At 43.5% G+C, this 23,687-nt stretch overlaps 2 protein-coding genes across 2 annotated transcripts in view; one reads left to right on the top strand and one right to left on the bottom strand.

Annotated features, from left to right (window-relative positions):
- The window catches only part of TMCC3 (transmembrane and coiled-coil domain family 3), a gene marked incomplete at both ends in the record, with an annotated part of 119,955 nt that overhangs the window by 75,188 nt on the left and 21,080 nt on the right, over positions 1-23,687 (bottom strand). The window lies entirely within an intron of this gene.
- SNAPC3 (small nuclear RNA activating complex polypeptide 3) lies at positions 1,943-3,073 on the top strand (the record flags this gene model as incomplete). The annotated part of the gene is made up of 1 exon (XM_079538831.1): positions 1,943-3,073. One exon carries the CDS (start codon positions 1,943-1,945, stop codon positions 3,071-3,073), a length of 1,131 nt encoding a protein of 376 aa, XP_079394957.1.

The following is a 23,687-nucleotide window of genomic DNA, read 5'->3' as shown; positions in this document are numbered from 1 at the left end:
TCTTAAGCGAGGCCCTGCAAACACTCTTGCACCTGAGTAACCTTATTTGCATGAATTTGTTGTGGTACTTCTTGTAAGAAATTACTTACTTGCTGAGACAGATGTGAAATCTATTTCTTGGACAGTGAGGAACACAGCATGTGCATTCAATCAACACAAAAAAGAAATTGCTACATGGATATTTTTGGCACAGAATGTTTCCTGGGAACGTTCATTCCAGAGAGAGCAGAGCTCCCTTCTGCCTGCCCAGGAAGGGCTGCCGCACTCCCAGAGGCTGTGCTGGGCATCACGGGACCAGAGTCCTCCCATTTCTAGATGAGGCTTTCCAGAACATTTGGTTTCTTGCTCCTTAAATAGGTTTTGCTTATTTCTTGAAATAAACTGTTCCCCTCATGCCTGATTTATGGCAAATCTCAATTTGAAAAAAAAAGCCATTGCGAATGTTCAATTGTGAATTTTACAAAAAGTCCTTAACTTCTTTACATGTCAAAATTTGAGTTAGCTTATGCTATGAAGTTAAGAAAGCAGAAGAGGTCAAAACAAAGTGACACTTTTATCAGTCTGATCTGAACCCTCTCTCCAAGACTGATGACTGACTGACGTCTCAAAACTTTCAAAAGCATTTCAAAGTTAACCTTTTTAAAACTGGCATTTCAGTTCATTTTGAAAATCCTGGCTCAGCTGGGACTCGGGGAACACTTCTGCAGCACACGGTAAAATTGATTTTGGCCCAAGGAAATTCCCAATCCGTTGGTCCTACCAAATGTCTTTGGTTTACCTCCGAGTGTGCTGGGTTTTATTCAGCATGGTTTGAGAAGACACACGGGTAGCAGCTGACCACAGGAAAGCCACTCACTAGACCAGAACTCTGCTCCGTACCGTGAGAAGGTGGAAAATGTGCAGTGGAGCCCTGAGCATAGCACCAAGCCCCACCCTATCCAAAGTGGATGTGGCAGAGGACACCCAGGGACCTGTGATGACACAGGGCCTGCTGAGCACACCCAACCCCAGCTCATCCACCTCATCCCCACCAGCCCACACAGCGTGAGTCATACCGTCAGGTACGGAAATGAGCAAATCAAATCTGAAACATCATGCAAAGGGGAGTGCGTGGCACCCGATGGTTTGCAACGCAGCTCTTCCTTAAAGTGCCAGAGAGTGGGCTTGGGATGGGACACAGTTGAGGTGCAGTTTTTGGGTGGTGTAAGCCAAAAGATTCTCCCTGGAAGAAGGGCTGGGGCCCAGCTGTCAGGTGGGGATGAGTGCAGAGAAAGCCAGCCTCTAGTCTTGTGTTCGTGTCCTAGTGTAGATAACCTACATGCTAGCAGGCTGAAATCAGAGCGGTGTCATGGCCTCACAAATGTCACAGCAGTGTCACTGCAAACAGAGGCAGAAAATAAATGCTGTGTTTCATCTCGTTCCAGGAGCCATTTGTGAGCATGTGGGTGCTGAGGTCTGAGGCTATGGCCTTGCTCTGCCCGCAGAAATCACGGCAGGGGACAGGCACAGAGCAGGCTGGCAGTGGGAAGCAGCAGGCACTGAGCACAACTCCCCTCTTCTCCAGCCACCTCGTATCTCGACAGTGAAAAAATGTGCTACCCGGCTTTCTGGGGGAGAATCCTGCTGCGGCAACAGCATTCATTCACTGAGATCAATAAAAGAGAAGCGACGCCAATCCGCGACCAGCATGGAATTTGCGCCGAAAAACACCGAGAAAAGCGGCCCTCTGAGATTTCCCCACACGGCAGAAGACGACGCACAAGCTGCTCCAGGCAACAACACACACGCACGACTGTCCCCACGAGAGCCCCGCGCTCGGCTCTCCTACGCTGCCTCCTCCCCCTCCCCCCGCGGCTGTCCCGGCGCGGCCGAGGCGGGGCGGGCCGGCCGTGACGCGTTTCCACCGCGACCGCTGGCAGCTGCGCGGCGGCCGGCAGGCCCGATGGCGGCGGAGGCGATCGAGTACGAGGCGGGGGAGCCGCACACCCGCGTTTTCCGCGTGGGCGCGCTGGGCAGCGGCTGGCGGCAGCGCCTGCATCCCCGAGACCTCTCGCTGGCTGACGAGGAGGAGGAGGAGGAGGCGGCCGGGGCCGTGGCGGAGGAGCTGGGCTGCACGGCAGAGACGGCGGCCGAGCTGCGGGCCTTGTGCAATGTTGATACGTTAGTGTCTGCTGATAAAGAGAGGGACCCAGAAGCGATTCCCGAAGACAGCGGGCTGGAAACTCTTCGGTTTAGGAAGAAGGCGCTGCAGAGGCGAGAAGAAAGGATCGTCGTGGATCGGGCTTGCAGACAGGAAACACTGACTTACGAGATGGAGTCGCACGCCATTGGGAAGAGGCCTGATGATGTAGCAGACCTGGTGGAGGAGGGAGAGCTGCTTCTGACTCTGAACGTCTTCTATCCCGTCATCTTCCAGAAGCACAAGGAGCACAAGCCCTACCAGACAGTCCTGGTGCTGGGCAGCCAGAGGCTCACTGAACTCAGAGACTCCTTGTCCTGTGTCAGCGACCTGCAGATCGGCGGGGAGTTCAGCAGCGAGCCGGACCGAGCGCCGGAGCACATCAGCAAGGACCTCTACAAATCTGCCTTCTTTTACTTTGAAGGCATCTTTTATAATGATAGCAGATACCCAGAGTGCAGAGATCTGAGCAGAACCATTATTGAGTGGTCTGAATCTCGTGACAGAGGCTATGGAAATCTTCAGTCTGCCAAAATGGAGGACTACACATTCAATGATGTGTCCCTCAGAATCGGCTATCCGTACCTCTTCTGCCACCAAGGGGACTGTGAGCACATCATTATCGTCACAGACATACGACTTATTCATCATGAGGACTGCCTGGACAGGAACCTCTATCCGCTGTTAATCAAAAAACACTGGTTATGTACCAGAAAATGCTTTGTGTGCAAAATGTATACAGCCAGGTGGGTAACCAACAAGGACAGCCTGGCACCAGAGGATCCTTGTTTCTTCTGTGATGTTTGTTTCCGAATGCTCCATTATGATGCAGAAGGCAATAAATTGGGAGACTTCCTTGCATATCCCTACGTCGATCCTGGGATTTTCAACTAGAACTTACATGAGCCAGAATGGATTCAGTGGCTGAATCTGACTCATCTGACAGATGAAACTGTTGCTCTAGCTGTTAAAACTACCAAACAGCTTGAGCGTTGGCCATCCCGTAGGTTTTGGGGTTGGGCCTTTATTCTTCTCCTCTGAGAAGGAAGGAGCCCTTTGCATTTAAAGTGTATCTGATATGCTTTCACAGTCACAGAGATAAGCTAGCATGGAAAAATATACTCAGATGTGTATTTTAATAAAGTACATTTTTCTAATATGTTTCAACTACAGTACAGTAATTTGGAGATCCAGACTAAAAATCTGGATGTTTTGAAAAGAGAATACCCTTACAAAAGCAGACAGTGGTTGTTCGGTGGGTTTGGGTTTTCTGTCCTTGAGAAATCTTATGCATCTAAGGTTCTGTTAACTTTTAAGGGCTGAAAATATGATCTTTGGGCATCTTACCTGGAAAACTGGCAATTATCTCTGAACAAGGTGAGAAAATCAGTCCAGTGATTAGCCTGCCCATAGCAAATGGTTGGAATTAGGTTATCTTTAAGGTCCCTTCCAACCAAAGCCATCCTTTGTTTCCCAAAGAAATCACTTGTGGAAAGAAACTGGGCATGGTTGAGAGAAATCGGTATTTTCAGGGTTCTTTGGAAATTAGGAGAGAAGCAACATGTCTAAAGCATCACCAGAGCCTGTGGCAGAATTAGGAGTAAAATTACCATTTTCGGATGAGCATCAGGCTCTGCTCAGCTCCAAAACCAATGTGCCCTTCAATTCTGGAGCATTCTCCCAGGAATGCCCATGAATTCCATGGACAGGCCAGCTGTTCCATCATGGGATGTGGGCTACGAAACCCCAATACTGGAAACCCCAACCCTAACTGCATTTGACTGAAGAACTGGAAGAAGCTCAAAGCAAGAACGCCATCTTATTTGCCTGATTTCTTATATTTTTTAAAACATTGTGAGTAACTTCAAGTCTTCATCTCAGTACAAAGATGCAGAAAAGCCTGGTAGTCTCCCTAATGGAAATGCAGAGCTGAACAATATGTTTGTCAACGAACAAATCCCCCAGTAAAAGGTCTGACTCATAAAGTAATGAAACAATTACTGTTAGACGCTATTATTTATTAGTTATAGCACAGTAGTGCCTACAGGCTAGGACAAGCTCCCACAGTGCCTGGCACAACACAAACACTGAGCAGAATACATAATCCAAGTGTTCTTATTTGCAGAGCCACTGCATTACGCCCAATTTTAGTCTCTAAAAAATGCAAACAAATGATATTTCCATCAACACTAATAACATCAGCAGTTATTCGTGCTGTCAGGAGGAAGGCAGCCTGCCCTGCTTGGGAGTGCCATCCCTTCTCCCCGTGGCGGTTCCAGCAGTTCACACTGCCCGTGAGAGAGCAACCCAGATGGGGAACAGCAGTGTTGGTATGCAGGCTTTTGCCTTGGCAGATATCTCTGGAAAAGCAAATTAAAAGGCAAAGGTAACCCCTGGTGAGTGCTAGCCTGAGAGAGGAGAAGATAACACTTAGAAGCAAACATGCTGATAGGCAGCAACCCTCAAGTTGTCCTCAAAGGCAACCTCAGATTCTCCAGATGAGATGCTGCACGATCTGTCCGCTGGGATATGACCGAAGGCAATGGTTTTGCCTGTGGAAAGGAGAATGGATGCTGAGCTTTGGGAAAGTCAGCTCTGTCATGCTGAGGGATATTGTCCTTTCACAGCTGGGAGAAGCTTCACTGCTGAAGTGATTTACAGTCACATGAAAAGAATAGCATAAATACCACTGGGAAATTCATGGAGAATTCACACCAATGAAGGGTATGATCCAACAGGCTTTACCTCTCACTTAATTTACTGTTTCTATTACTTTATTATTTAGCCTCAGCCTGTGTTTTCTGAAGATAAATACTGTTTTTTTAAGATACCACTGTGATCCAAAGCCTGCTAAGGTCTCTAGAAAGGCACAATTCACCTGGACTTGAAATGAACCCATAAATTTAAGGGAGGGGGATTGGCTTTTTTTTTCTTTCCTCCTTTTTTCTCTTGTCTAAACTTCAAAAAACTAAGTATGGATTTTGCTAGCAGATTTTGTAGGTGTGCTGCAACCATTACACATTTTGCCATCAATCCCAGCATATTCCTACAAGCCAGGTGCTGGAAAGTTTGTGCTCTTTTGTTCTGAAAATCTGGGGCATGTTCATATTCAGGCTTATCAATGCCAATTAATGTGCAACTACAGAAAGATAAGCATCCTTACTTTTTTTTTTTCCATAGCAAAACTAAAAAATTCACTAACTTTGTTTTAAGACATCTTATTCTGTAAAGTCAAAACTAACAGTGGATAGAATCTGTTCCAGAAACTGTGTAAAAAAAGAAAGTAACCAAAACACTTCTCCAAGTGTCCTGTCAATAATACAGTCACTCTGCAATGTCACACAGAGGGGTCTAGAAGCCTTGCAAATGGTCTGAAAGGATCGCAAGATACCATTAATTGTTTCCATTCCACTCACTAGTGAAAACTACACAGATATTTCCAGTGACATAGAATGCAAAGTCTATTACTAGTGACATCAACTAAATTCTATATCTCCAAAAAGCACACACTATCCTGTCTTCTGTATTTCTTCTCTTTCAAACTTCCAGTTTTCTGCCTCTCATTTAGTAAGGGCCTGGGTTAGTTGGCCAAGTCGTCCTGACTAAATGCACCACTGCCAAGATTCTCCAGAAAGCAAGAGGAAAACAGGTTGGTTGGTTTGGATTTTTTTAAAGCTCAATGCTGGTGAAAATTGGCCGGACTTGAGTAGGTGACAATTTGTGGGACATTTTGTGTTATGCTTTTACTTTTCCAGAAGAAGGCTATAAGCATACATGGGTGTCAAGTAGAAAATTCATCATTTCAGTCATCTTTCTTATCTGCCTTTTTTCCTGTCCTAGTGGAAAACAGCCTGTGTCAGAGCTGCAGAACCACCTGCACTGATGGCCTCAGGAAGACAAACACCAGCTCAGGACCAGTCACCTGGGGGCTCTTCCTGACAAACACTCCAGACAGCTGAAGTAAAAGGCTGTAAGCAAACCTGCTGAAGTGAAAGCCATACTTAAGTTCTTCTTATCTGCTAGGGGATTCTCTCCTTTTATTCCTGAGTACTTTCTTACAAGGCTAAAAATACTTCAGTGGTGAAAGGCCTTAATAGGGGAGATAAGGTGATACCACACCAAAGCCTGTAATGCAGGAACTATTTGAAGGAGTAAAGGCAACACAAAGGTCTAGTTAACATCATATCCCTTGTTGGACTCAAAGTAGCATTTAACACATCAAATAATGGTTTGAGTTAAGCACAGTGTTGATGAAGTCTCTTGGCTTTCTTTACATACAACTGCACATTTTCACTGGTTCACATAAGCAGAGACATTTCAGAGCAGCAAAGATCACAGTGTGCTACTCTGATGTACTGCACCACAAAGGGCACAGAAACCACCCAAGAACCCCCAGCAGGGAGACAAGTTCTGCTAACCTCAGCTCACTGATACTTCCAGTAATCCCCAGGCATAAGGGATTCACAGCAAGGTCAGCCTACGTCCACTCCAAGCACCTTCACCCTGCTGGCACAAACTGAAGTTGCCAAAGAAGAAATGAGGGAAGCCCTATGCCCCTTGGGCAAGTGTTCTGTGCTTTGTGTCTCCATCTCTGACTTTCTTAAACTGTGACACTCAACACAGATTCTCCAAGGTGCATAAATTGGAGGAGAAGCAATCTGTTGCTACTGCTGACTTTAACCACTATGTGAATCTCAACCTGGAGTAGTAGCAGGCTGGAGAATAACCCAACATACCTCTAGCCCCAGGAATGAAAACAATTAATGCATGGTTTCATGAGCTCAGCTCCAAAGCAAGAGGGGAGCTGCTGCCTTTCAGACAGCATGACTGACAAAACTGGACTGAAATGGATGCAACCACTACAGACTCCATCTTCCCATAGGAACAACACGAGGTCAGGGGAAGCTAAGAGTAACTGCTCACTGATATTTGTAATAACACCATTACAATAAATGTACAAAATCCAGGCACAAATCAGGCCAGTTTCTCCCCTGGGATTTAATAGCCTCCTTTTACCTATATGTTTATAGCACACCTGCTGCATTACTAATTACTACTGATAATTATCCCTTCTGGGAGGGTAGGATCCCATTTTTTAAATATCCTCCTGCTAAGAAAACTATTGGGAAACTTAAGACAGAGCAGAGACCTTGCAGCTTTCCTTCTCACAGTCAGGTAAATTCCATTGCGGTTTTCTTTCTGCCATCCACAGCAGTAGACGGTCTCCTCCTCATAACCTTGCCTGACTGCTGCATGTGTCACCCAGGAAATTTCACTTCTGCTCATCCAGATCACTGAAGTAAACTCCAAGCAAACAAGCATGCCCCATGGAAATAAAGACAGATTACTGATGCTTATCCAGTAGCACTGACAGTGCAGAAACAAAAGCAGCTTTGCTGTGTGCCATCTGTACAGTGCAGCCTGTATAACCTTTCCCAATGGAAGGAAAATTACAAGGTATGTGAAGCCAATCTGCTGCATTCTCCTGTAAGGGCTACATGGATGACAGTAATGCTATTAACCTATTTTCTGATCTTGCATGAACATCAGAAGTGCAGCAACATCCATAAATGTTGGTATTATCACATACAGCTCATGTCATATCATTAATCACTGGTAGCATTACTGCCAAGTGCCTGACAGTCAGGATGCAAACACAGCCCATCCCACGTAGCAGCCACCTCTGCAGGCTGAATGCTGCTTGTGGAGAATCACAGAATCATAGAATCATGAAGGCTGGAAAAGGCCACTAAGATCATCCAGTCCAACCATCAGCCCATCCCTACCATGCCCACTGACCATGTCCCTCAGTGCCACATCCACACAGTTCTTGAACACCTCCAGGTGACTCCATCTCTTCCCCAGAGAGCCTGCGTCAGTGCCCAACCACTGTTTCTGAGAATAAATTTTTCCAGATATCCAACCTGAACTTCTCCTGGCACAACTCGAGGACATTCCCTCTCATCCTATCACTAGTTACTTGGGAGAAGAGGCCAACCTCCACTTCACTGCAACCTCCTTTCACGTCACTGTAGAGAGCAATAAGATCCCTTCTGAGCCTCCTCTTCTCCAGACTAAATCCCCCAGTTCCCTCCACAGCTCCCCATCAGACTTGTGCTCCAGACCCTTCACAGCCCTTTTCTGGACACACTCCAGGACCTGAGTGTCTTGTAGTGAGGGGCCCAAAACTGAACACGGTTCTCAAGGTGTGGCCTCAGCAGAGTACAGAGAGATGATCACCTCCCTGTTCCTGCTGGCAACACTATTTATGATACAAGCCAGGATGCCATTGGCCTTCTTGGCCACCTGGGCACACTGCTGGCTCCTGTTCAACCAGCTGTCAGCCAGCACACCCAGATCATTTTTTGCTGCACGGATTTCCAGCTGCTCTGTCCCACACCTGTAGCATTGTACTGGTTTGTGACCAGAATGCATGACTCAGCACTTGGTCTTGTAGAACCTCATGCAGTTGGCCTCAGCCCACTGATCAGCCTATCCAGATCCCTCTGTAGGACCTTCCTAGCCTCAAGCAGTTACACTCAGAAAGCTACACTTTCTCCCACCTTGGCTAGCTTCTGCACTGAGGAGCAAGCTTCTCTGAAGGAGTACAACCACTAACTTACCTTCTTTTTTTTTTTTATAATGCTTTTTTTTTCCAGAATATTCTAGATCTTACATTCCGATCCAAATCAGTCCTGCTGCCTGCATCTCCTGCATCTCAGAGCACTGTCCACACAATGTTCCTACCTCTCCTCGTATCCTCAGGTGGACATGCTGAGCAACCTGCATCCACAAAGGGCAAATGCACACTGCTCAGACAGGAGCACCAGACAGAGTTGGTAGCTCACCAAGAGTTTAATTACCACTGCTACATCCAATTGCAACCATTCCAGCCGCCCCCTCCCCGCATTGAGCTGTATGGCTGTCCTTTATCAACTAGAACCTGCAAAGAATGCACAGGCAGGTGGATGGTCCAGCCTGCCCTTTGGAGAGCGGAGAGAAGCTTCTTCTGAGGTCACACAAAGGGTTTTAAAATGTTGCCCCATCTCAGTTTACTGGGAACACAGTAAATTTTTACTCATGATATTCAGTGTTTGGATCTTCTCTTGCTTAAGAAGAGTCAAGTAGCAGTTATATACATCACTCCTTTGCATAGGCAAAGAGAAAACTCCAGAGCATACATTAAAAAAAAAAAAAAAAAAAAAAGGGAGCTTTTTATTTCAATAGTCTCTAGCATTCAAAAGGAATTAGATAACAGCTATAATGGACTCACCTACTCTTGATCCTTTCTGCTGCCAGAATGTTTGGTGTAATAAATCATAAGAGCACTACATTACCCTGAAGCTAAAAATGGAGCAGAGTCAGGAGGCAACACAGCTCTGCACTCAGAATACAGAACTGTATTCACAACATCTGCACTTGGTCTGATTTTAAGCTTCCTCAGGTGGGATACTGAACCCAAATGAGAGGGGAAAGGTTGATGAGGTGGTTACTGCACAGGCTTGCTTTTAAGTTTTTCTCCTTGCAATTTTACTCTCATCATATTTTGGTTTAGATTGGACTAGCTCCTGGAAAGGGAAGTCATTTCAATTTCTAGGGAAATCATTTCAATTTCCCCATTGCTGTGACATCTTCTGAAGAGAGAGAGAGCACAGCTGAATGGCAGGATAACGGCAGGATGCAATACCACCTTTCTTCAGTTCAGAGGTGTAAGATCAAACAGTTTCCTCCAGACCTGGAGAGGCAGCTTATGAGAAACATGCTCCTAGCTGCTCACAAACTGACTTAGCACTGAGAGCAAACATTTATCAAAGCAATGCACTTAATGGGCATCTTCTCCTTGCAGAGAGCTGACACTGTTGCAACTGTACCCCAAAGCCCAAGCAAGATGATGCCCACTTGCACCAAGCAATGTGCCAAAATCTGTTCCAACTTAATGACTCCATGGCAGGCCAGTGGAATCTGCTGAGCTCCTGCCACAAGAACAGCTGAATTAAACTACCTCAAGGGCCTGTTAGTTTTTGTGTCTGCTAGGACAAGTTTGGAGAATGGTTTAAGTCTTAAAGCTGTAATAAGAGTTTTAGTTAAAAAGCTGGATTTTGTAGATGGCTAAAAAATCATGCCTGAACACTAGCATCCATGTACACTTGGATGAAGTAGCATGTTTCAGCTGTTGTCAGTGAAACTGCCTTCCGGACAGATTCCTACCAGAGAACCAAAAGTAATAAATCAAATGAGATCTTTTTTTAAGTAGTTTTACCATCTAGGAACTGAGGGGAAATTTGTGGGGAGCTAATGGAAGTACAGCTGCAGGCTGTTAGTTCTGGGAGTTTAAATACCCACAGCTGCTAAGGAGTGCATGGGGCTGCTCTCAGATCTCTGGCAGGCAGCACTGCAACATGTTTACCCTGGTACTAGCCTTATGTGACACAAAAACATCTGAACAGCTCTGTCTGTGTCCAGATGGCATTGCTCTTCCTAGTGCAGTCTGATAGATGTCTGATCTTGGGGCACTTTGGCGGGCTAACTGGATCTTCCACTCAGATGTCTCCATGGTTTCTTCTATGACTGATTTAATGGAATAGGAGAAAACAAAAAGCAAAACCCAGAACCGCTTCTTGCAGACGTATGCAAACTGCAATTATGCAAAGAAATCCAGTGGAGCCACCTCATTAAAAACAGATGAAAAATGTGAGTACCTTTTCTAAAAAAAAGACAAAAAAGATGAACAGTTAATGACTGACGTGATTTGAATTAGCAGTTATTAAGTCCAGTGAGACTATTGCACTCATGAGCTGGCTGGGTGTGCATTAACCTAGCCATGGGAAGCCTCAGGATTCTTCCGGTTCCCCTGAATTATATTTAAGTCTACGCCGAGTAGTTCATTAAGCACATACTTTATTAGAAATCAAAAAACCCTCTAACTTTTATGAAGCTATAAATGGACTTTTACTTCAGATCCCAAGTTCCTCATTTTAAACCATAAAACTGCTTCTAACATTTTTTTCAGCTTGAGAGCAAATAAAAACTCCAGGATCCAGACACCCGCTCACACCCAGCTAGTACAACACCAGCAAGGATGCTGCACAAATTTAGGGAAATACACCAGTGCGGAAGAGCAACAGAAAGCAAAGTGGGGTGGAGGCTCACATCAGATCAGTCCTCCTCCTTCAGTCACTAATCCACCCCCTTGTGTTTCCTAGATTTAGACCCCTGGGCTTGAAGCCAGATGCAAAATGGACTTGAGGCACACAGGCAGAAAATTCCAGGGATAAGACAAGGTCCCGGCACAGGCAGAGAGGGAAGCAAGAGGTACAAGAACAAAGCAAGATTCCAAGAACTAATATTCTCTTTGTGGCTCATTGCTAAGCTGCTTTGCCACCAAATGCTATTTTTCCTACAGACCTGGGCATGAGCGCTACACAAAGCCCTGCAGGTGCCACCATCTTCGCTCACAGAGGATGGAAGGGCTCCACAGCTACCAAACCACACCAGGATGACCTGGGAATATAAACTCCCCAGATCATCCTGAGTTTTGCATACAGTTTCCAGGGTAAAAATTTACAGAAGCAGTTAATTTCTTGAGCTAGGCTCCAAAGACTTTCAAATGTATTTACAGTGCAGCTTTAGAAGAACAAGTGAGAAAAGAACTAAAGCTGGAGGGAGCTGAGGGAGGAAGGCAGGAGTTCTGTAAGGCCAAGGTCTTTGTAGGCTTTAAAAAAAGTTCATTAATTGAGTTCTGGTGCAGGAATAACATGCTGAGTCTTTAATTCGGTCTCTGCTGGAAGAGATGGGTTGCTCCTAACGTTTTTCCTGTCAGGAAATACTTGGGTTTTTTTTTCTGTACTTTTTTATTCATAATAGGATCTTTAACTCCCTAAGGCATTGCTTTAATTAAGAGTTGAGCTCTGTAATTTGAGGACACTGCATCATGCATAACCACTGCTTTAAGTAGTGTTGGAACATGAGCTACATATACGTGCAGGTATGTAAAACTGAGATTAAATACTGTCAGCATTAAGACATGTTTTGCAAAGTGTGTTCTACTGATGATGTGCTTTGATTAAAACCTGACTGTTACCTGCATGCTATGGACATCTGGTCCATTGTTCTAAGAATAATTGAATGATTTTTCTTCAGAAAGTTTAATTTTATTAAGTGACTGCAAAGCAATGTAAAATATTCTTAAGCACCTCATGAAGATTGCAGGCTAACATTAGCACTGCCAACTTACTCAATGAAAGGAGAGATTAAGCTTGTTGTCTTAAATGCACTTGTGTAATCAATTTATTTGGATACTGTAGAACAGAACAAAATGGTGCTGTCATTTAATTTAAACACCAGCAAAAAATTAACATTCAGACTGCTAGCTAAGCAACCATAAATTACTTCCACTGCTCACAGTGCAGTGCTTGTATTCTTGCTAGAAGTATGTAGCTTAACAATCAGTCAAAACAGTGAAACAAAGTGAAAATCAATTTTAATACTCTTGCCCCTTTACCACGCCAGAAGTTAATTAGTGGTATTAACATTCGAGTTTTGAGGTTCCAACCAAGGTTTGTTTCAGCTGCTCTAGACAGCTGGGGGCTGCAGAGCGAGGCTGGTCAAAGCAGGATTGCAGTATTTTAAGAAAAGGCTGACAGGAGTCCGTGAGATTCAAGACCTGGGTTTAGAAAACATTCAGGAGATTTTGGATTATACACTTCCAATGTTTTGTCTTTTGATTAATGAGTCTTTTATTCTCCCAGCTTTCTCCTGTATCTTGAGAAACTAAACTTGGTATTTAAAGGTGAAAACTGAGCACAGTTGTTCCAAAACGAAGTCATTTTGAAACCAAAACTGTGCAATGAGTGTCCCTGTAAGTGCAAGCTTCTTACAATAGAAGGAATCTGTTCAACTGGTATTATATGTAATCTTCATTACTCTCAGTGAGTAAAAAATAAATAAAATTGGATCTTGTAATAAAGTTATTGCTTCTAATGTTTCCCATAACATGATGTGCATGGTTTACTGATGCATCTCAAGGAATGTAAGAAAAGGAAGTAAGAAAAAAGCGCAAGCTCAGTCCCTCCAACTGCTAAACACAACCTTACAGACAGGGAGGGGGAGAAGAAAGCAGCTGCTTTCAGTTCCCCCTTGGCAAAATGGGGCCAAACCTCAAGAAATGAGGAAGCTAAATCTTGAATGAGGCAAGTCCATGCCAGCCCAGACTGGGTTGGAACAGAAGAGGAGTCACCTTCAATTCTACAACTAGGCTGTGCTGTCCCTCTGGGCTTTTCTGATCTCCTCAGACTGATTTTCACAGCGGCAGCATGGATGGAGGCTATCGCGACAGCAGGGATGGAGACTACTATCACAGCCGACTTCATTTCCAAATGTTCACTGAAAGGCAATCAGAGGTGATGTTCTCCCTCCTGCCTGCATGTAGACAGGCCTTCTGCTGAGCCAGTGTCAAATACACACAGAGAAAGCACCACAGTGACTGGATCAAAGTAAAAAACCTCAGAAGCCAGCTTAGTGAGTTCCACATCCATCACAGTCTCCTGGAGGTCTTCTTCACTGATCCAAATGAACAACCCTTGAAAGCAACTTCTGCAGCAGCCAAAGAAAACAAAGAATTACATTCAGGAAAAAAAAAAAAAGGCAAAAAAAAACTTAATGGTAAATAAAGCAATCAAGTTGAGATTGGGTTTTCTTCTTGCTTGAAAAATTCCAGCAAGACCACAGACTGTGTATACATTAGTCAGTCCTAACTGAAGCTGCCAAGAGTGCTAGGACACAGTATGTGTTGCACAGACTGACTGTCTGGGCCTCTCTTCACAACTACAAATGCCTGTTTCTCACTAGAGGAAACCCGGGATACCTGTGCATGTGCTGAGGTCACGGCAAGACCTTTCTTTGAGAGCTCTGTTTAAGCCAAACCGGGGGACAGACTGTCCAGAAAGTCAGTGCAATCTCCATTCTTGGAGATATTCAAAACTCCACTGCAAAGTACCTGAGCAATCTGCTCTATCCAGGCCCACTTTGAGCTGGAGAAGGGAAGAGTCATCCATCAGTTCTGTCCAACCTGCTCGATTCTGTGATTCACCTCTTTCCTATGACTAGTGAGCTGGAACTCTGTGAGATGCTAATGTTAAAAAAAAATAACCTAGGTAAAAGTTGAAGGTCATATTTGCTAGGGTAATCATGTGGAAGAAATCTTAAGCTGAAAATTTTGAGGAGAGACATGAACAGACTAAGATTTCATTACCTTCTGCTGTACTGCAAACCAGCCCAGCCATTTAAAGCTCACCATAGGCAAACGCTATTTTAAGAAAGAGAACTGAAACTTTTAAACTAAATATAACTTCTGAGCAGCCATAAAAATATTCTGAAGTGCCTTTTTTCTTAGTGAATTCCTTTAACAATTATAGCTCAATTCAACTTTTATGAGGTCGCAGTCCATCCATTAATTTTAGTGCAATTTGGATCACAACCTAAATTAGTTGGCTGATCAGCCTGTCTTCTTAGTCTGAGCATTTTGGATAGTCACAGTCATTATATTTTTGGCCAAAGCTGATTACAGATAGAATCTCTCTCAGACCTTTCTAATCTTAGTGAGGTCTCTGCATTTTTTTCCAGAATGTTAAGTGATTGCATCGATGCATGCAGTAAATCATTGACTTGAAAATGCATTTACTTGCTCTCTGTAGCCCAAGTTCACCGAGATAACTTGTTTTATTTTACTGTAGGACCTAAATTGGTATAAAACAGTTCTCTATATTCTGTGCAAAGAGAGGGGAGTTAGCATTTAAGCTTCAAACTACGTGGGATGAATTTGGGCTGATGTATGTAGAAGTCCCAGTAGTAGCAGCTACAGACACAAATCCTTTTGCGTCAGCAGTAGGACTCTGCTTTCTAACTCCCACTATTTTGAAATGTAGACTGCCACATTTGTCACTGCCGTAATAACTCACTAAATAAAGGACACTGTTTTCAGTGGTGGTTATTGAAAGGAAGATTGCCAGGAATCTTCTGTCAAAAATATAGATGGAAAGTACAGTTTCTGTAAAAATGCAGATCAACGTGGTTTTCTGCTGTGAAAATTAAAATGAAATGGATTCCTAGTTAACTCTACCTAAGAATTGGCTGGGCTGGGCTCTGGAATTTCCATTCAGCAGAAAACTTGCTGTCTTTCTGAGAACAATGAATATTCTGACTGAGCAGCAGCTTCCTGACCTCACTCAGCTTTGGAGGAAACATGGAGACAGCAGAGGAAATGAGCTCTTCTAGCAAGCACCTAGAAGGTTGTACAGTATTAAGAAAAAGATCATGCAGATTTGTCAGAGAGAGACTGTGTCAGTCTTCTGTCTACTGCATGATAAAGGCCCTTCTTGACAGTAGAGAAAGTGGAGATTCTCTACATGCTCAGGTAATGTACAACTTTTCTATTCTCTTTCACAATACAAATCTCCAGCTAGGAAGTGCTTCTCAATGCTTTGCTACCACACTGGAATGGAGTTCCATGCGATATTCTCCTAGGTCTTCAACATGGATTGGGAAATATGCAGAGTATATGCACTATCTATGCACATTACTGATAGCATCTGGAAGGTGCTGTGAGTAAACTGGAGGGAAGAATTAGGATTTAAAAGGATTTGTGAAATTAGTGGAACAGAATTCCACCAGTTCCACAGCACAATCCTATACAGTATGAACAAATAAAGAAGAGAACACTTGAGGTTATCAGCAGCACAAATACAATATGGATAATGGATACATATATACCTGTTTCACCAGAAAGGACATGCATATAGATAATGTCACATTCATGTCATGCTGTTGCAAAACCAGACAACCAACTGGTGACCCTAAAATAAACTTTACTTTGAAATCTTCTGTTTTAGCAGTAGATGTTAATGCTTCAGCAAGAGCGTTGCACGTGGCTGGGCACCACACTTCTCACCTCACACAGGACAGACTGCCACAGAGCAGACAAAGAAGGCCCAGGGCTCAGATCATCCCAGTCAAAGCACAGCTTATTTCCTTTCTAGTTTACAGCCTTCATTTCATTCAGATTTTATTAGAGCCAGAGCAAAGGTGAGGCTATAATATTGAGCTGTTCTCTATCCCAGATGAATTGATTGACACAGAGAGGACAGGGAGGCGCAACAGTAGCTGAGTGACATTACAGCTTCTACTGCAAAGTGACAGGGAGAAAAATATTCAGATGACAAAGAAGAAGAGGAATGAAACTGACATACTTCCAGAGACAAGGAAAACAAGCCAGTGGAGAGAGAGCTGCTGCTAATTGAAGAAGTCCCTGCATGTGACAGTCCAAGAGTCCAAGTGCTCTCCCAGGCTATTCTAGCACCAAATGAGCTCCAAAATAAATACAACAGTATCTCTCTTCATATCAATTAATATCAACCAAAGATACGAAAATCAAAAGCAACAGATGCATTAGAAGCAGCAAGGGACTTCACAGGGATCTGTGCTTATTTGTGATACTGCACTGGCATATGAAAAACAGAGATTCATCAAATGGCTTTGACATTTTCCTATTGTGAGATGCTGCAGATAAGCTGTGTTTTCAGCTCATGAAATGCCTGAGAAACACTAAGCCTCTCTTACTTATCCTCTCCTCAGGTCAAGCGCTGATTCAGGAATCTCAGCTCCTCAAGAGTTAAGTTATGGAAATATCTAGAGAATATATGTTTCTCTCAAACAGAAAAGCTAAACCACCATCATTTCAATATTACAGCGCCTGCAGGAAGCTAAGGCTACACTGCACTGTCTCTGCGAATGTTTTATATTTACTGTTTTCAGGAAAATGTGAGGCCCTTTCGACGTGGGCAGCTCATCCTGTCGGTGGCAGCCTGCTGGGAGCCGTGGGCCTGGCTGTGCTCCCAGACCCAGGGCAGGGAAGTAGCAAGGGAAGGCTCCAAAGAGAGCTCCTGGTCCCTGCCAGTCCCCACTGCCACCCTCAATCTGTGCTTGCTGGGTGAAGAGCGCGCTGCTCCCGCCTCACTGCCCTCCCTGCCTTACATAAGCAAAGGTAATCCAGAGTTCAGTATGAATACATGTCATATAAGATATCTGCTGGTCCTTTTTGTTTGCTTCAGATACCGCTGCCCAATAAGGAAAGCAGTACCACTTTGGCCTTGAGGAAGGGCTGTGCTTACAAAGGCATCTCCATCTTCCAGACCTTGCTGAAGCACGCCTGGCCTGAAGGACAAACACAGGCCCTCCTGCAGTTCGCCACAGGCACCAGAGGAGAGGGTTTCAACCTTTAGCATAAAGCAGTACATCTAATATATAGCTGCCATCAGTGCACTTCTGCTCTACTATGCAAAATTACTTCATTATTTGCATGCTGTTTTAAAGATAAATGAGAGATAAGCCAAGAAATAATAAAAGTTGATACTGATGCATATTAAAAACAACATGGTGTTTTCCAGTTTACTGTGCTAGCATATAAAGTTTTTATGACTACAGGTTGAATATCTGCTCACAGGGCACAGGGCATGGGGGGCCACATGGCCCTTTGCCCTTTCCTCCCCAGCTTTTCTCTCCATCCGTCAGTGTGCTGCTGGCTGGTGTCAGAGCTGTATGGTGTATGGCTACATGTTTAGGACATTACAGACCGAAAAATAAAAGTGCAGAATCTGCTAGGATGAAAAGAAACTCAGTAGTAACCTGCAGAGAGCATACAGACTCACTGAAACGAGATTATGTGCTGTCATTTTCCATCAGTCCTCTCAACTGATTGCAGCATTTGATTTATGCAAGCAAGATTCTCAGACGATAGCAGATGAACACAACTCATTTCTTCCATCATTTGAAAGTCATTAGGATTAGAGCGCTGCATACACCAGAAGCACCGAATTAAACACCCATCACAAGACCAATCCCCATCATCCCTCAGGTTTTTGCAAATTAACACTGCAAATTAATTATTTCAATGAAAGAACTTTTAATTTGTTTTCTTGGTTACCAATGATTTAATTACGCCTACTATTAAAGAGCAAGATGATCACATTCTCTTTTTTGAAGAGCTAGCAAAATTGTAGATAGCAAAGAAGGGTTTTACCACTCTGTGTTGCAACTGCAAAATTAGGATGTGAATGGAGGCTGCTGACCGGTTTCTGAGAGAATGCTCAGTCTGCACCTTGTTCCTATGGGCTGTAACAGGAGGAAGAAATGAACAGATTCCGACGGAAGACAAACCAGCCTACAAAAAACAGGCTTTGGAGGTAACAAGTGCATACAACACCTACTGGTTGTTGATTGGTTGATGACGTTATTTTGTGGCACCACGCTTAAAGAAAATGGAACTCAAATTAAAACTCACACTTCTATTGTCTGTTACTAAATCTGTTGATAATACTTGCATTGCCAAGGATTAGTACAAACAGTAGGAAGGTACAGTTGCTAAACAATCAGAAGTAACAGGAAAGTGGAAAATTGCAATAGAACCAGCTTTCAAATCAGTTTATCCATCTGTACTGTCAATGAAGCAATTCTCTAACACCAGGCTCACAGCCAACCAAGCACTGCATGTGTTGTGAGATAAGAGCATTCAGAAGTACAGCATGGTGTGAACAAGCTTTTACCATATTTTGATGTGTTGGGCAAAGAAAGATAACCTAGAACACTGTGGCAGATACATACCACAAAGCATGGAATAAAAAGGACCTGCATGTTTGCCAATTCACCTGACTATCTTCACCGTCTTTAACATAAAATGTAATGAAATTCTGGGTTCAGCTTGCTGAATTTATTTATAAAGTAGGACAATCGGGAGCATAAATCTGGGGAGTAAGTCTCCTAGTTCAGTACACCTCAGAAAGACTGTAAATCTTTTCAAAGCATTACCACGTACAGGAAAATATACAGAATGACAAACAGAGGAAGTAACAAAACAGCCCACAGCATATGATTTATGTAAATTGAAACTGAAGTCTGTATAAGGAAAATGAGAACAAAATGTAACGTTTATTGGAGTCTATTCACTGGAAGCATCAAGCTAGAATTAGAATAGTAGGAGTTCTCAGATATGTTTGAATGCCAGGAAATTGCTCCAATATAATTTCTGACTACTACAAAGTACGTGTTAGTAATTTAGCTAAAAAGTGGTGTTAGCACTTCTAGATTCCCCAAGTCTGTTCATTTTTCCAGTTCAGTTTATATTTTGCTTTCATTCCACACAGTATCTTTTATGCAGTATGCCACAAAAAGCTGAAAACTGCTAATATAAATGGATAAAATGAAATCTTTTAAATAGGGATTCTTTCCCCACATTATTAGGGATTAACACTACACCCCTCAACACAAGAGTAAAAATGAGGGAAGGCAGATGTAAAAGATTTCCACAGAGGATTAAAGTATTTTCTCTCTGTGCATAAAGTACACAAGCAGTACTGAAAACAGAATTATATGCTATAAGTCCCCTTGCATCCCATTCTATGCAGAGCAAATGGTGCTCCCTCTTTCTCAGCTGTAGATGATAGATGACCTCCAAAGCAGCTCGCCGTGCTGATTTGGAACAACGTTTAGGAAGTCCTATCTGAACTGCTATTGTACTTCGGAGCAGTTGCATCTCCAATTAGGCAAGATGCTTACATCTGTAGTCCCTGAAGACCACTGAAAAACAAGGGAACCAATGTATACATACACCTCATCTCTTAATGAAATTTAGGAGAAATTACTATTTCATACAATTGTACAGATGTGCAAAAAAAAAAAACAAACACCAAAACCAACGAATACCACAAGCCCCATGCACTGCCCTAATTACTTCAAGGGAATTCAATTCAGTTCTATAATTCTGAGCCAAGTAACGTTTTATTTTTTCTTTTAAGTAGGAAATCAGGACTTTGATGCAGTGTGTGCAGATGTGCATATCCAAGTGTGTGCATTTGCTTATGTATACATTCACGCCTCATAAACCTTCTGCTCAGATTTAATTCTCACTGAATCATATATATGTTCCAAAGAAGATTAAACTCAGAGGATTTTCATGGAGCAAACACTTTAAACCTCCGAGTTGGATTTGATTTCCTGCTGTTATGCAAGCAGTTTAAAGCAGTGAAACATACTCTGGAACTAACAAATGCAAGCCCTGAAACTTGTCAGGTTGTGACTGATGTCTCCACTTGCCAACCTGATCGCAGGTACCCATTTCAGCCAAGGACTGTGTATACTTATCATCTACCACAGCCCATTTTTTTTCCCAGTCTGTGGGCCAGACATGGATTCCTTCCAATCTGCAATCAGACTTCTATAGAGATGGCTCGTTGTGAGTCAGTGTCCTCCAACAAAACATCTCCCTCAGGATAGAGGAGCCAATGTCCCGGCCATCTGATCTTCCCAGAGGGTTGAGGACAGCTTTAGATCTGCTTTGCACTCCTTCAGAGAAAACTGCTGAAAAATTCTGGTAGCTATGCGCTAGTCTCACCTTTCTTCCAAACAGGGCTGCCCTCTCGGGTGGCTCTAGCAGAGGAGATTTATTGAATCTTGAAGCACTGTGACAGCATTTACCACCACCAAAAGCTGCTGTAAATCCAATGAATTTGCAATGAATTCAGGCCTGAATCCAACTCCGCAATTGTTAGTTGTAGGATCTTCTCACTAAGGAGATAGATCTCTACAAGAAAATGCCTGTATGACTGAGTCACCAATTCAAGCTCGTTTCATTCCACAAATACTTTCAGCAAGTTTGCCTCTGTCCATATACAGTCCCAGGGTCAAAACTCAGAAGTAAAAATTGCAGCAGATTAGTTCTGAGCACTAAGTGAGGCTGAAAAGTAATACAAGAATGTAATTGCAGTGGAAAGCAGGTATCTTGACTCTGAGAAGTTTGAAAACAAAAGATAAGAATCTTGCTTTAACTAAAAGATTCAGTGGTACTTCCCCACGCTGCATATGTAACAAAGAGCAAAAAGCTTGCATTTCAGCTGGCAAAACCAACAAACAAAAGATATTCCAGAAGAATAAAAAGTTGTTATCATCTCTACATGCTGATAGGGTATTTGCTCTCCATTTTACATCTCTGGACCTACATACAGCTGTGTAAACTCAGTGAAAGTCAGAAAGCCCAAAGACTCACTCCTCTGAAACACACATGAAGACATATCTTTAGGAAGGGTGCAAGCATCCCAGTGTTCCTCATCATTCTAGTGCCTACGCACCTTGGTATCAGTCTGACAGCTCTCACACCCCATCTGTAACAGCACCAGCTCTGAGCTCCTTGCTCACAGCACAGCCAAGTGCTCTCTATGCAGGGGCAGCAGGGCAGGTGCCCAGGTAGCAGGCTGGAAGGGAAGAAAGGAGTTTTTGGGAGCCAGGGAAGACATCCAGCAGGGAGCACAGACCCACACAATCTGAGCTAATACCTACTGTCATGAGGAACCTACAGTGGGACATGATATGGCGATGACTCTGTCAGAGACTTATAGTAACGTTTCTTCTCACGGCTCCTGCATGCATAGGGCTGCCCTCGAAGCAGTCGGTGCCAGACATAAGCACACCAAAGGAGTCGCAAGGAAGGAGCAGCCAATGGCTTTTCAGCTGCTGATGCAACAGGAATAGTCTGAGGCACGCTGCCACCTTGTTGTGGTTTAGAGAGATGACAGCCTTCCACCTTCCACTTCATTCATCCTGGCAGCAGGTGTATGATGTCCAGATCAGCAAAGTTACCAGCCAGGAAGACAAATGCTGTGTTTGTTGTGGCAGTGAAGATTTGGACGATGTGGGTGCTGGATACAGAGGCAGTCCTGCAGGATACTCCAATTCTACTTGGGAGCAATACATTTTTTTTTCTCCTTGCAGTCCTCATACTCCCAATGTACTTAGAAAGCGTGTATCATTGGATGGGTTCTGGTTTGTCTAAAGTAATACGTGCTTGCCTAAGCACAGGAAAAATGTTAGTAATGCATGGGATAATGTAGACTGCTGGTAGTTTAACTCTGCCTCGGGACTCTGACTCTCTCAAAGTCTGTAGCTGACAGCACATTTCACTGCAAATTAGGTATTTTTGCTCACACCTATGTATTCAGTGTTGCTAGGGACTAAAGTAGACTTTCTTGCCATCCTAGAATAAGGATCAGGAAGTGAAAGCATGAGAAAGCATGCACTGCTCTCACTCTTAACAGGCAGCACTAGCAATTTAAACACAGGAAAAAGTTCAATCCTCTTACATATCCAGCTTCAGATCTCTCCTGCCTGGACTTCCTGGTCCTCTAACCAATGGAGAACTTACTGCACGAGCATAGTGATGGTGGTGGTGCTGGGGTGGTGGTTTTCCAGCAGCAAAGCACGCACAACTTCCCCGTCATCATCCCTTAAGACAGTATCTTAATCCAGCCTAGAATCTGAACTGGGGAGATATGGCCTGGATGGGAAATGTAAAGTCTGAACACACACAGAAAATGATGTGTGAGCTTGTTAGAAGATAAAGGTTGAGAGCCGCAGGACTGGAGGCTTCATGGGCTGCACGTTGCTCTATGTACATTCAGTACACAGCAGTGTCATTCATTTCACACCGCTGTGAAAAGAAATGTACAGCATGCAAAGGAAAGAGGCATCAGGTTCCCCAGATGCCCCTGTTGACTTATCAGCCTCTTTAGGGCATCGTCTGCACACACCTTGGAGCTTGCCTACACACAGGTCTAGTGGGTTCAACATAAAATAGCTATGTTAAGAGCTGATGGATGTTCTTGGTCTGAAAATGGCTTTACTGCCTTTACTTGAAGCTGTACTTTTACCCACAGAACACTGGCTAAAAGTGGTATGAAAGCATACAGGCAGTCACATAGCCATATCACCACTCATACAGAAACATTCCATTCAACTGGCACAGCTCTGCATCACGGTCAGCTGTCACTGTGCTCCTCTCCAAATTACTGGTTGAAGAGTTTGGTTTGTTTTTACTATTTCCTGCATGTGCCTGTAGAGCTTATTCCAAGAATCTGGGACCAATTATCATGAGACAGGTATAGCAAAAGGGTAAAGTTAAATAATAAGCACAAAATTGAAATCAAACAACCTTGTTTCTTTGCCTTGGGACAGGATTTTAGATGTTTCGTAGGAAAATGTAAGAGAAGTAAGACTTCAGGAAATACATCTTTTCACTAATGGCTTGAAAGCTCTATATTCTGGAACCAAAACAATACAACTCAAATTGAAAAAGATTTAAAGCAATAAAAGGCTACAGGTGAACTAGGCTTTTTAACTTAATTCATTTAAAATGCACATCTCAGAGAATGTTTAAGTAGACAAAATGATCTGTTCCAGACCTTTCTTGATATCTTTTATTTTATAGCTGTCACCAAGAAGCAAATACTGCCTTATGTCATGCAGTCTAGCCAGTGAGAGATGACAGTGGTGTTTATCCCATCCTTTCTTTCCTTCATCTTAATTAAAACTGAACGTTTGTGGCTCCCAACATACAGGAGATATGTAAACTGCGGCTAAAATGCACTTGAGGTTGTGTCTGAATGTGTTGCACAACAGATGTAGCTACATT

This window comes from Tetrao urogallus (assembly GCF_951394365.1).
Source record: "Tetrao urogallus genome assembly, chromosome: 1".
Lineage (NCBI taxonomy): Eukaryota > Metazoa > Chordata > Aves > Galliformes > Phasianidae > Tetrao > Tetrao urogallus.
This window is presented reverse-complemented; position numbering and strand designations above follow the sequence as displayed.